The 12989-nt window shown below is 34.4% G+C and overlaps 1 protein-coding gene across 1 annotated transcript; it reads right to left on the reverse strand.

Moving 5' to 3' along the window:
• Nucleotides 1-3628: 3628 nt before the first annotated feature.
• LOC148621386 (uncharacterized) lies at nucleotides 3629-11502 on the reverse strand. The gene is made up of 10 exons (XM_088573991.1): nucleotides 11386-11502; nucleotides 10190-10323; nucleotides 9625-9742; nucleotides 8610-8715; nucleotides 7358-7591; nucleotides 6879-6985; nucleotides 6131-6233; nucleotides 5658-5814; nucleotides 4954-5049; nucleotides 3629-4101 (listed from the first exon to the last, which is right to left on the reverse strand). Exons 1-10 carry the CDS (start codon nucleotides 11436-11438, stop codon nucleotides 3983-3985), a joined length of 1227 nt encoding a protein of 408 aa, XP_088430117.1. The 5' UTR covers nucleotides 11439-11502; the 3' UTR covers nucleotides 3629-3982.
• Nucleotides 11503-12989: the final 1487 nt, after the last annotated feature.

Genomic DNA, 12989 nt, shown 5'->3' on the forward strand with positions numbered 1-12989 from the left:
TCAATTAAAGAGTAATCAAGGAAACCACGATTCTAGCGAAATCAAAAGAATGTAATACAGGGACAAAGACCAGACATGGAAAACAGACACACACAACAAAGAACGTAACATTTCGGATATTCATTTTCACTATCAGAGTTCTCAGTGAAAACGATAAAAATGAAGGGGAAAACGAGAAAGGAAGATGGAATGGAAGAAGAGATTTGAGCAACGCCCATTTATCTGTCTAGCCATTAAACTCCACGTTTTACTTGCACAAGAAACAGTGACCCGTACAGCAAAAGAGACAAGAGAGCATTCAGTACATATACGGTTACAAATGTATGACGCGAACTGTCCTATATAGGCGAGTACCGAACAAGGGATTTCGAGGTTTTTACTGCACCTACCTAACACACGGCTATATTATATATCTTCGGAAAGGTCTTTTATTGTACTTTCAGAATTGCTTGGTCGTAAAAATGGGAAGTGGTCACAATTTTTTAAAACTGCAAAAACAGCAAAAAATGAGTATTTCAAAATCATATAACATTTAAATAAAAACGTCGTTTAAAAATAAACCATGTTTTAAAATTATATCAAAATTGTTATTTAATCAATTTAAATCTTAGCTTTATTCATTTTTAAATTTACCTTCTAGAAGTTCTTTAGAATTTAGGAAAAGCGCATAATTTTGTAAATATCAAAATTTTTGGGGATTTCCATATTTAATGGACCGGCAACTTTTTTCTTGCTTTAAAAACAAGAACATATTTATATATTTTTGTAAACCTAAGATCGTAATTGATTCGTCTCTTTATTGGTCGAAATGCCTTTTTTTAACGCAAGAACGCGGGAAAAAGTTTTATAGCGTTAAATTAGTATTACAATCGAAGACACTTGTTTATCATACCCAGAGAAAATTTGCAGATCTTTGATGTTTTTGGTCCGTTCAAGTATCTGTCCGTACGTCCGTACCCGTGTCTGTGCGCCCGTCCGTCTGTCCTTGCGTCCATCATAACGTCTTGTGGCCTCCGTTTTTTACAGATTTTCTTCAAAATTAGTGAATGATTAATAATTAAAATATCTCAGACGTTTTACACATATATCGATCAATCGGCCATATTTTATTTGGGTACATACATGTATAGGATTGAATTTTTCTAAAGTGTGTAAATGTTTGTGCGTTAGGTATTGGGAGCGTGCTCGCTAAATTTCTTTAAACTGTTCCCCTTTTAGTTAGACAAGCATACAACTACGAATATCTTGATCGGAAGCTTAACCAACTCAAAAAAAGAAAGGTCGAGAGCCACTGGCAACCTCATTAGGCAGAATAAAGCAGGTCATGTAAGACAACAGGGGTCCATTGGGGATATTAATTAGCAAAATTTTTAATGCTTCAAAACGTTAGAGTCCAATTATTAATACCCATTTACACTTTACGTATTCCAAGACATTCTTGTTACCTAATACAACCTCAAAAAGAGCAGATCCAGTGTGCTATATGTATTACACAGGAGTATGAAACTACATACGGCACAGTCGACTTGTTTTCCTGAAAGCATTCGTTAAACAGGAGTGACTGCATATAAATCTGTCTCTACCAACATATATTAATGACTCTCATTTCCCATTTTTTCCCAGTGATGAATTAAAACACTGCAGAGTATAAAAGCAACCAAACCGCAGAATGTGTAACTGAAAACAGACGCTCAAGTATGTACAGAAAACGGTCGACATGTCTGCTCACATGTATCAGCACACCACTGATATTGTAGTTCTGCTTGTTGAACACAGTACACAAATGAATTTGCTGTCTGCCAATTGTATGTAATTTACATGGTAACTCAACAATAGCCCGTGATAAAATTCTAAAGTATCGAGTAATGAGAGGTTTAGGCATGGAAAGGAAACATTCCAATAGCTTAGAAAATCCTAGTCGTTCTGAACAGTATCAGCTCTATGCTTTAGTTGAACCAGTATAAAAGGATGAATATTTTTCGTCTATTGGCTGGGTTTTTATTCGACAACTGGTGATTCTCTAATTGCGTTGCCAAGTATTTAATTTTTATTGCGGCTTACCTCCTCACAAACATGAAATGCGGCACAAACTATTGAGTAAAAAGAATCCTTTCCATTACTGTTTCAGCATTCATGTCAACTTTGACATCTTATTGGCAGAAAACAATGGGAATTTATCAAGTACAAACATGCAAAGGTTGTCAACTACAATCAAACCTCGTGATATGAAGCAAGAGTTCTATGAAAGTATAAGTGCTCAACTAGAAATTATGACCTTCGATATAGTGCATTTGCAAGGAGATGTCAATATAAAGTGTGACTAGCCCTTTGTATGTAATGACACAATGCATTCGGACAAACATCAACTTTTCCTTAAATATTCAAAAGGAATACAAATAAATGTTCCTTTTTCTACGTTGTTGTAAGATTTATCATCAAAAAGTCATGTAATAAACCCTGTCATTAAAGAAGGCAAAGTCTCTAAAGATTTCATCAGAGTCATTTTGTTCACAGTAGGATATTTATTGAAGAACAGTAATCCTAATTTTGCGTCTTGGAACTGAAGCTTCCAAATACAGTATTTTTGTTTCTTTTTCTGAAGTTTACGCAGGCATTGGTAGTTTTACACATTCTTTTTTTTTCAGCGTTTAAACTAGTATATCTGAGTGCCTAATACAACGTGAAAAAACTACTTGATACAAAGTTTGACTTCCCCTGACCATGATTCACATCAACAACTATGTTGTCCCCGAAATATTTATAAAAAACGAGTTGAAATCTAAAAGACGCGTACTTGAATAACTTGTCTGTATGCAGATAGGATTTGTATCTTTCAAGCAAGAGCCCTTTATTCAGAACGAATAACTCTATACTTATAGATTAGATAAGTCACCTGAATGGTACACGAACATGTTCTCATTTGATTTTTTTTCGATTCTGTATCACGCCAAAGTTATACTGTATTTTGAAATCCAAATGAATGCGATGGAGTTTCCGATCTTTTTTGGATAAAATGCAAGACGACCAATTGTGTAAGGTATTAGATAGATATAGTCAATTGGTTTGGACGTGTACCCAAAAAAAGTAGTTTTTCTTCGAGTGAGTTGTTTTACACTTAAAATAAATAATGAAAAACTCGATTGAGATTTAAGAGTGATCAAGGGAACCAATATTCTAGCAGAAATCAAAAGAATGTAATCCAAGGACAAAGGCCAGACATGGAAAACAGACAATCACAAAAGAGACCAAAAGGTGTCGTTTACTTGTGTGAGTCCTGCAATAACTTTTGTGATGCCTTATTTTTTTTGAAGGAATAACATCAAATGGATTAAATTCAATAAGTAACATTCTATATACATCACTTTTCTTGCCTTAAAGCTTTTATAAAAGTTGGGAATATTTTATCAGTTGATGCGCGGTTAGTTTCTGCTGTGTGACAGTTTGGCATGTAATACAACGATGCCAATTTATGGGCTTTATAAACGTTTAGGAGGTTTTGTATGCATTCAAAGGGACTGAAACTCGATCATGATGCGCAAATATAATGTCTCTTCTAGGAATATTTCAATTTACACAATGAAAAAAAACGAGGCCGGGATAAACACGAAAAATAATTCAGAAGACAGCTCCACTGCTATTTATTTTAATGGCTTGTAAAAATATAAATTCGCATCATTGATCAAATTGGCGCTTGCCTAATAGCCAGTCTGGTGGTAAATGAAAACATTTGAAGAAAGATAAGATATCACAATATGAAACGTAGTCTAATGATAAATACAAAAAGAACATGCACATAAATAATATTACATACCAAATAACACACAAATAAATATAGTCTATTCAACAATACAGTTCACATAAAACAGATGACAACAACAATTTCGATCTACTAACATTACATTCCCCTCAGTTATGTACCTGATCTGTATGTACGTAAACACTCAGAGTCTCTTGTAAAATTTGTTTTCAAATGTCCATATTCCTATTCCTGTGGCAAGTTAAAGTAACCCCATAATTTTGATGAAAAGAAAGACTTCTTTTTTGTCCAGCCAAATCCGATTCTGTTGTTCCACAATGTTAATTTCACTTTTACCTCGTAACCTGCAAAAGAAGAAAATGTTTTCACCACTGATGTAATTTCTAATGTATTCATATACTAGTGCACTCTACTCCGAATCTTTGATGACCCTGCAATCCTTGTGTTTCTTTTTTTTTTTTTTTTTTTTTTTTTTTTTGGTTGTTTTTGTTTGGACATTGTTATGACAGATTCCTGAGGTTGTATACTAAAGAGGCCTTGTTTTTAGTATGTTTTGTAACTTGGAAAGTACTATTAATGTTTTTTTTTTATTCCTTGTCTTTAAATAAGCAGTATTGGGCCAAGACAAAATAAAAAAAATTTCTTTTTAAAGGTTACATTGGAGGAAAAAATAGGGTAGCTTATAATCACAATGTCAGGGTTCCTTTGTCCACTTGTGTCCGTGGGACCAAGCGGACATAGGACCCCTGACATTTACTATTAAAATCAACCAAGCATTTTATATAGATGCTATGGGAGGATTTCCTGACTTCAATAGTGCTCAACTAAAACTATAGTTAAGCGACTATTCATCAACAAAATACCAATAAAGTGTGCAAGGGTAGGGAGGGTAATCTTAAGAGATATTGTTTTGGCCTTGTTAGTAGCAGGTCAATGTACATTTGTATTGTTTTGTCAGACAAAATAAAGAACAAAGATACTTCGTGCACAAAACATTGTAAACTAGAAATACTACGAGCAAGCTCACAAAGAGAATATCCCCAATCACTAAATGGGTGAGACAGACAGACAGACGGAGAGACAGCTAGACAAACCGGGTGATTCCTATATACCCTCAAACTTTGTTTGCGGGGGTATAAAATTTGGTTCAAAAGAAGTGCAATGTAAACATCTTGATTGTTACATTGTTATAATACCTTGTTTGATGTCAATGATAGCGTGGATTGGACCATCTGGTAGGTTTTTCTTTAAAACAGTCTTGACACCACTGGTTGTGTCGAAGAAACAGTCCTCTGAAACAAACAATAATCTGAGAATGTGAACAACAATCAAACTTACCGGAATATTACATACAAAATGATAACTTGTTTATATTATAAGGACAGATTCTGAAGAAGAAGAAAAAATAAATTCCAAAAAGTTTTTATTTTGCTCCACGAAATTAGCAGAAACCATACATTAAAAAGACCACGCGATAATAAAGTTATAAAAGAGTAGTCCACAAACACCATTAAATGTGCATCCCAAACGTATATATATTTATCAAATAAGGGTAACAACAAAATTACCGAAAACTAATCCGATCCATAATTAAGTCAAGTCCAAAATAAATCTGGCAAAATAGATATTATACCACCAGAGCAGCTGGTACCGCAATGGTCCTGACTTGGTACAGACATTTCAAACGAAAAAAGTGGGTTTACTCTGAGTGAGCAAGGTCTCACAGCATGAGGGTTCAACCCTAAGCAGATTCAATATTTCTTGGGGATCTTCTACAGCTTTGTTGCTTTTACCGATTTCGATCATTGAATTTCTTGGTAGCATTCCTCACCGAATAAAGGAGGCTTAAAATTGGCTAACAACCTCGTTAATGACGATGTGTTCATGAATGTGTCAATACCTTTGTTTTCTTCGTCCTCTGACGCTAGCATCAGGGCAGTCGTGTCTTCTTCGTAGTTTCGAGGAAATGCCTTATTCATCCAAATCTGTAGATATTCTGGATTTGTCAAATGAGCTTTTGGAATTAGTTCTCCTAACCCCGTTCCGGAAAGAAAGTCCTAGAATGTAATTGATAAAATACCATTAGCTGAATACCATAATACAAACAAAATCAATAAAGACAGAGCCAGCAAAACACGTATGATAAAACAGCAAAGCAAGGCAAGGCAAATTTAAAAAGGCATTAACGTTTTTGGCTCATGTCGTAAATTCAACAAAAAGCCATGCCTCTTAATCAAACTATGTTCTACATTGCCACAGTGCCTTAGTAGGCTACTCTGCTTGAACTGTTTACAAATAGAAGCTAACATGTACATGTCATGGCAATATTTGATCCAGCTACGTAACCATATTTCCATTTTTTGCTAACTTTACCTCGGGAATAGGGGTCACATATTGAGAACAGCATACTTCAAACAGTTTTTCGGCAATGTTGTCGATACTGATATTCCAAAGCTGCTTTATAATGTATTTATATCTACAATGGAAATACAGTCAAGAAAAATCAATGCTTTATATCAATGCTGGACTTTTGTGCTAAATCGCATTATTTCAATTATCATTATATGTTAGGTTTCTTAACAATTTAAACTTTGCACTTCCTTTAACTGTTCATGTATAATACATATGGGGCGACCCGGCGTACGCCCTCCCCTAAAACAAATTTGGAGAAAACATTTTTTTTGGCATAGTTTCTTCCACGAATTCTAGCCCCTCCTTTTTTCGCTTGGCCTTTCATTTTATTTACGCCCCACCACAACCTGAAATCGTTGCTCCCTAATACGATATTCAATCAAGTGCAATTTAGTTATTCTAAATCCTACAAATGACTGTGAAGAATTGTGCTAATTCAAAAGGGCATTGAAGGTCAACTAACTTTCACTAAAAGCAGAAAAAAAAACTTTCATCAGTTGAGACGCAGACGAAAAAAAATATCAAAACCTCTGAAAGTGTTTGTTAGTTATCGCATGGTAGGACTGGAAAAATCGATAGCAACTGTACATGCTAATATTAAAGTTCGATTTTATATAGAAATTCAAATATTAATTCAAATTATTATATTATAACATATACAGTAAGGCATCCAGAAAATAATGGGCACTGTTTTTAACAAAATTCTTACCCATCTTCATCAGATATTTCGTTGGCAGCTTTCACTAAGTCAGCATAACCTTTTGCCAAACTCGTCTTGGTTTTTTCGAGCACTAGATCTTTAATATATTCTATCACCTGGAAGTAGACAGTCAGGTAATAAACCTTTTTGTCTTAAGGGTTCTTGTAAATGCTCAATTCGTACGTCTACGGGGAAATTTCTTTTGCTCAACCACAAGCACTGCCTCGCGGAAGTATATTTATCCCACATGCCTATCGATTATCCCGCAGTGAAGACATGGCACAGGTTGTTTTTTTTTTTTTTTTTTAATTAGTTCAATTTATTGCATTGTGTCGACTTTCACATACATTTTACATAAAAAACTTAGGAAAATATATATTGAAATATAAAGATAAAATGCGTAAAAGAATTTAACTTGTAGCCCAAGAATAAACTCTTATGAATCTATCACTGTATCAAAATATTGTAAATTGGAAAGTAGAAATCACCTCGAGAATGACTTCCCTTGTGTTCTTCTCCCATTCAATCGCTTCCCGCAGTCTTTCTGCTTCACATACAAGTCTATTGGCGGCATTTGCATGTTTCATTTTCAAATTTTGGAATTTTTTCTTGTATTTTGTTGGCACTTTTGATTCGTCTTTCATATGTATATCATGCTGTTGCATAAATGTTGATAGTTTACTTTGTCTGTGCTTCATCTTTGTTCTCCATTCCACATTCTCCTATAAAAGCAAAAACATAGATGAAAACAGAAAGTCTGCCCTGTGTACACATTATACTTGACGAAACAGCCTTTGCATTCTAATTTTATTGGATACATGTCTAGTAAAAGAATAATCAAGGGAACCAAAGTTATAACGGTCATCACAGAGTAATCAAGGGAACCAAGGTTATAGCGGTAATTAAAAGAATGTAATCCAGGGACAAAGACTAGACATGGAAAAGAGACATACACAACAAAACACATGAAGTAACTAAAATCATACATGCAAAGTAACTAAAACTACTCCACTAAAAACTGGGAGCATGGACCAGGTGCATCGGTAGGGTAAGCGTCCTCTGCTTTTCTAGAAACACCCACCGAGTTGCTCATAAAAAAGTCAAGTCCGGGGTAGACAAACGAGGAAAGGAAATCTACGACACATTGAATAAATCAGTTTTCATGGCGCAGATGGATACACCATAACGATCCAAGAGTTCATGATGACGACCATAAAACTTCTGTAGTAAGACATTAATGGTCATTGGGAGAACACAAGCAAGTATACATTTGACTCTCTTGTTAGAAGTAGGTAAGATGTGTTTTATAGTCTGAAGCAACAGAATGACCGTTCTTTTCTTTTTGATTGAGTCTTTGATGTAAAATGCATATGTCTGGCTCGAGTGTTGACAGGAGTGCAGGTATTATTAAAGTTGCAGAAAAAATTATGCTGATCAATATACCTTTGTATTTTAATGAGTTATATCGTCTTGGAGTTTTGGTGTTACTAAAGCCAGGCCATCACACTTAATGGCAATAAATGAGATTTTGCGAGATTTTGTAACGCCCTTGATATGCCTTAAAAGGCAAATTTTGTCTATGCTTACGCTATACCTAACGTATATTAAATTACGCGTATACAGAACAAGCTTCAATCTTAACATTTGCAAACTTTTATCGCATGTGTTTGTTTATATGTAGCGTATGTATTTGAAGGAAGGTCCATTATAAACAAACACGATCGTATTGGCGATACTTACTTTTTGAATATGTCTGATGTCGCTTATCAATTTCCTGTGTTCTGCTAACTTTTCAGTCAGTCTATTGTAGATACTGTTCAGTTTATATTTGATCGTGCCATTAAAGCTGTAAAGAACAATGTACAGGAATCTTAAGTACACTCGACATTACGAACAAGATGATTTATACTTAAAATTATAAACAATTTCCGTGACCTTTTAATGTGATACCGTAATATTTAATATGATTCTTTTTGACGATCGTATTTTTTTTTAACCTGTGTATTTTTTTAAAGCCTGCCTAAACTTTTCTAGTTGCAGAGCGAATGGTATTTGACAGGTCACATTGAAGCACATGGTTTAACATTAAGCAATAACTCATTGGTAAATATTTTTTGGCGATTCCGAGTGAAGGACAATATCATGTTTCTTGCGTCTTCTGGACCTTGATGTTTGAGTTACAGTTATAATGTGCTCACTTTATCAATATAGTGAGTCAACCAAAATGTAATATTGTGATTGTATCTTAATTAATCAAAGCCTCCTTTTAAATTCAAACAATGATTATACTCGATATACAGGAAGTTGACGCGTTACACAGGTGTTTCAACCATCCTGCACAGAGGCATGTCTTTTATTCCCAAGCATTTACACTTCTTCCATACTCAGAACTATAAAACACGCATTGTGAAGCAAAATAGTACACTACACTCAAAATAGCAGTGCGTTTTCGAAATTAATATAAAACCATGCTCATCCTGTGCAACAGGACTAAAAAGTTAGCAAATAAGTATAATGTTGTAAATCACAAATCAGTGATCGGGTCCGCGGAAGAAATTATTACGACGTATCATGCTGTTGCCGCAAACTATTCGTATATTCTCAAGCATTAACTAAATGATGTAAAATTATGGGACAGCTCTAAACACAAACACTAAGACGCACAAAAAGCGATAAAACTAAATAAGTTACCATGCCTGAAGGTTAGGCATAAAACAGTTTAAAAGTTAAATTCTTGTGTTTTAATGTTACCTACGTGTGGATATCCTTGCTTGGATTCACGTCCTGAATTTCAATTTTCTCTGTTGTTTGGACAGTAAGGAAATACGTGGAATTGACTATTGGTCTAAACATTTCTCTAACGTCCGGTATTCCTATAAAATTAACCGTAATACCGAAAATTTAATGCCAGACTTAATATATTAGATTGTATTCTACTAAATATATATAACAATAGCTATGTCTTTTCCAAGGCACGTACACAGAACACCCCACACTGTTCAATGATTGCTTGCATACACTTATTTGATTTAAAATTAACTATTATAATTATGTTTGTTGTATTAGACTTTGAATTCAAATAGGAATTCTAGGAATTATTATATATAAATAGTGCATTGCGAAATTTGAAATACGCAAAATGCGCGCGGTTCTAGTGACCAGATTTTTTCCCGTAAACTCGAATAATTAAAAATATTTTTACACGTACATTGTTGTTATAGTAGGTTATTTTATCGAAACTTAAACTATTCGAAACCCAAAAAAAGAACGAAAATGTTGAAAGCGATTCTAAAAAAAAACTTTAAAAAAAAACGACATACCAAATAATGGATCCAATTTCTGTCTTGCAACAAACATTTTCGCGACATACGAAGGTGCTGGCATTCCGTACACAAAAAACGGTTTTGTAGTGTAGCTAGCCAGTAAACGACAGTACCACAGGTAGTTGTCCACCCTATTAATTAAAAGACATTCAAAATATAAAGAATATAGTGAAGCCTACATTATATAATACACCTAATGTCATTGGTAGAATAGAAAATGAAGGAAATACCGAGGTGTCTAACACGGAAAACCCGTTTACTAAGGCTACAGACCACTAATGTCACTTTCCATTGCTATTGTCTTCCAATGCTAACCTTACTTAGTTCAATGTGTTATAAACCTACTACCTTAAGTTTAACCTAGAGAAGAGTATGTGTCACCTAAATGCTGCATATGTACGCTAATATAACTCTGAAAATATCATTGGAGGTTTACTACCTTGCAGTACGACACCGGCTACAGGAAGTTAAAACTAGAACAGGAATTCCCCTACATTTTACAACATGATACAGAACTCAAAACATTAATTTAACTCTGTAAGTTACAATGACGATTTTAAGTACAAATGAAGAGAGTATGATTCTATATGAAAACAGACTCACTTTCCAGTGACATAACATAAGTGCACTAATAAATGGGTGGGACTATATTTTTGCGTACGTTCTGAAACTCATTGGCTGAAATAGTGTTGTGTGACCTAAGCAAAGCCGGGAATATAACTATGGATCGAGAAGTCAGACACAACAGAGTACTGAATTCCAAAGTTTGTAAATCTAATCAGAAGTGCAACTTATAAAGTAGTTTTGATGTTGAAATGATAGAAAAGGCAAGTTCCATGACGTGATTGTTTTCCCTCACCTCTTTATCTCATTTAAATTGAAGAGAAAAAAATCTAATAATTGTACTATCTTTCTTTGTAGTGTTAGTCGAAGCTACACTAAATAGATAATTCTAAATATTCAGTAGCCAAAATTAGCTTTCATTAAATAGACAGCCTTGTACAATCTACATGTACTACTACATTATATTTCTAATAGCGATTTCATATTGCGAATAAAATATATTGGCCCGACAAATCTCCTGAAATTGCTTTATCTTTGATTTGATGACTGGTGATCTTGAATTCACAAACGATTTAAAACTAAAAATTGGCCATGCAAACATACGTAATAAGCAAGAAAATATTACTTACTGTTTGAACTGTCTCATCATCATGTGAACTTGAGGAATCTTTATGGTTTCCATCTTTGTCGGTAATAAATAGTGGAGACAAAATTTCTGTGCTGCTGACACTCCTGTTAGCGGAAGAATCAACAACGTCGCCAGGTTATTCCCTAGTAACGTCAAAAACGCAACAATGAAGCCCCAAAAAAGCCAACGTCACGGAATTTCGTTAACAGTAAAACTATAGAGCAATTGACTGAATTATGTCTTTATTTTATTTTTTTTAACGCTACTGACGTGTCAAATGGTAAAGGAAAGCATGCTTATCAGACCTGGGATGTCGGCATCATCTATTGGAAGACGCAACATTTTGAGGGGAAGCGTCCGATGCATGATAATGTAGATGTATAATCTGGTACAATTTTACGTTGAATGCTTGCTTTGTTTCGTAACTGAACTGAATCGTTTTCTTGTACAAGCATCATGGTTTGTCGCGAAGGAAACTCTATACTGAACTACTTACAGAATAATTAACGATTGTGAGAACGATAACACAAAATGCGGACTGCCCAAGGGTAGTGATATGGACCAAGAACACTGATTTTGCCGGAGCCGTTTTCTGATCCATATCGCAACACATGGGCAGTCCATATTTCGTGATATAGCCCTCACCACAGTTATTCTTCTGTTTATTGCATTAATGAATCAACCGTTTATTTAATATCTCAAGTTATCTGTGCGTTTTTTTCAGGTAGTACAATACGGTTAGGTCATTTCTGAAAATTTTGTCTCATTTTGTTCAACTAAAGCTGTTTTGAGGAAGTCCGCACAGAAATTTCAAGTGTTTTGTCATAAAAAGTGCATATTTTTTAAATCCTTGGTGTGTGGAGGTTCAAGTCATTTATAAGTAATTTAATGATTATTGTTATAAAACCCAGCAGCCATGGTAACATACTGAAAAAAAATATTACTGAGTTTTACTACAAATCAGGGGTGCCTTTCCAAAACTAACAGCCAAATACCATGTTTTATAAAATATCAGTCACTTAGACACTACCACAGGATTAAAGCATGCTTGGTGATGGTGAAAAAAGGGTAAAAATAATAAGACAATTTTCAATTCATTCTCTCGCGAGTGTAGTTCCAAAAGTTTTGAAAATCTGATGCTGAGGAGAGAACCTAATACGGCAGGGGACTGAAACGTTCCGGATACCATTCTTCATTTAAATTGCGCCTGTTTATCCTTATATATTTTACATCTGTCTCTGTATAAATGCTTAATTGCATTTAAACAATATATCCACCTAATTTCAACTTTTAATTTTAAGTTTTACAAAATTCGACGGGGGATAACTTGGTGTGCGAAACATTGCTTCTTAATGTAACTGTATAGTGACCCTTATCCTCTTTTTTGTATTGACCAACGATCAATAACAGATACACGGATCTGTTACTTTCAATACTTTGAATTTCTAACCATCAGCTGATCGACGTTTGACCAATTTATTACTGATATGCAATAATGCTTAATATGTCATACTGAAGAAACTTGATGACATTTTTCCCTTTTTTATTATTATTTGCTTCTCTTTGTTTGTTTGTTTGTTTGTTTGTTTTAGAAAGCGAACATAT

The sequence above is a fragment of the Perna viridis genome, chromosome 3 (genome assembly GCF_037379345.1).
Source record: "Perna viridis isolate PV_CMFRI_1.1 ecotype Kerala chromosome 3, ASM3737934v1, whole genome shotgun sequence".
Lineage (NCBI taxonomy): Eukaryota > Metazoa > Mollusca > Bivalvia > Mytilida > Mytilidae > Perna > Perna viridis.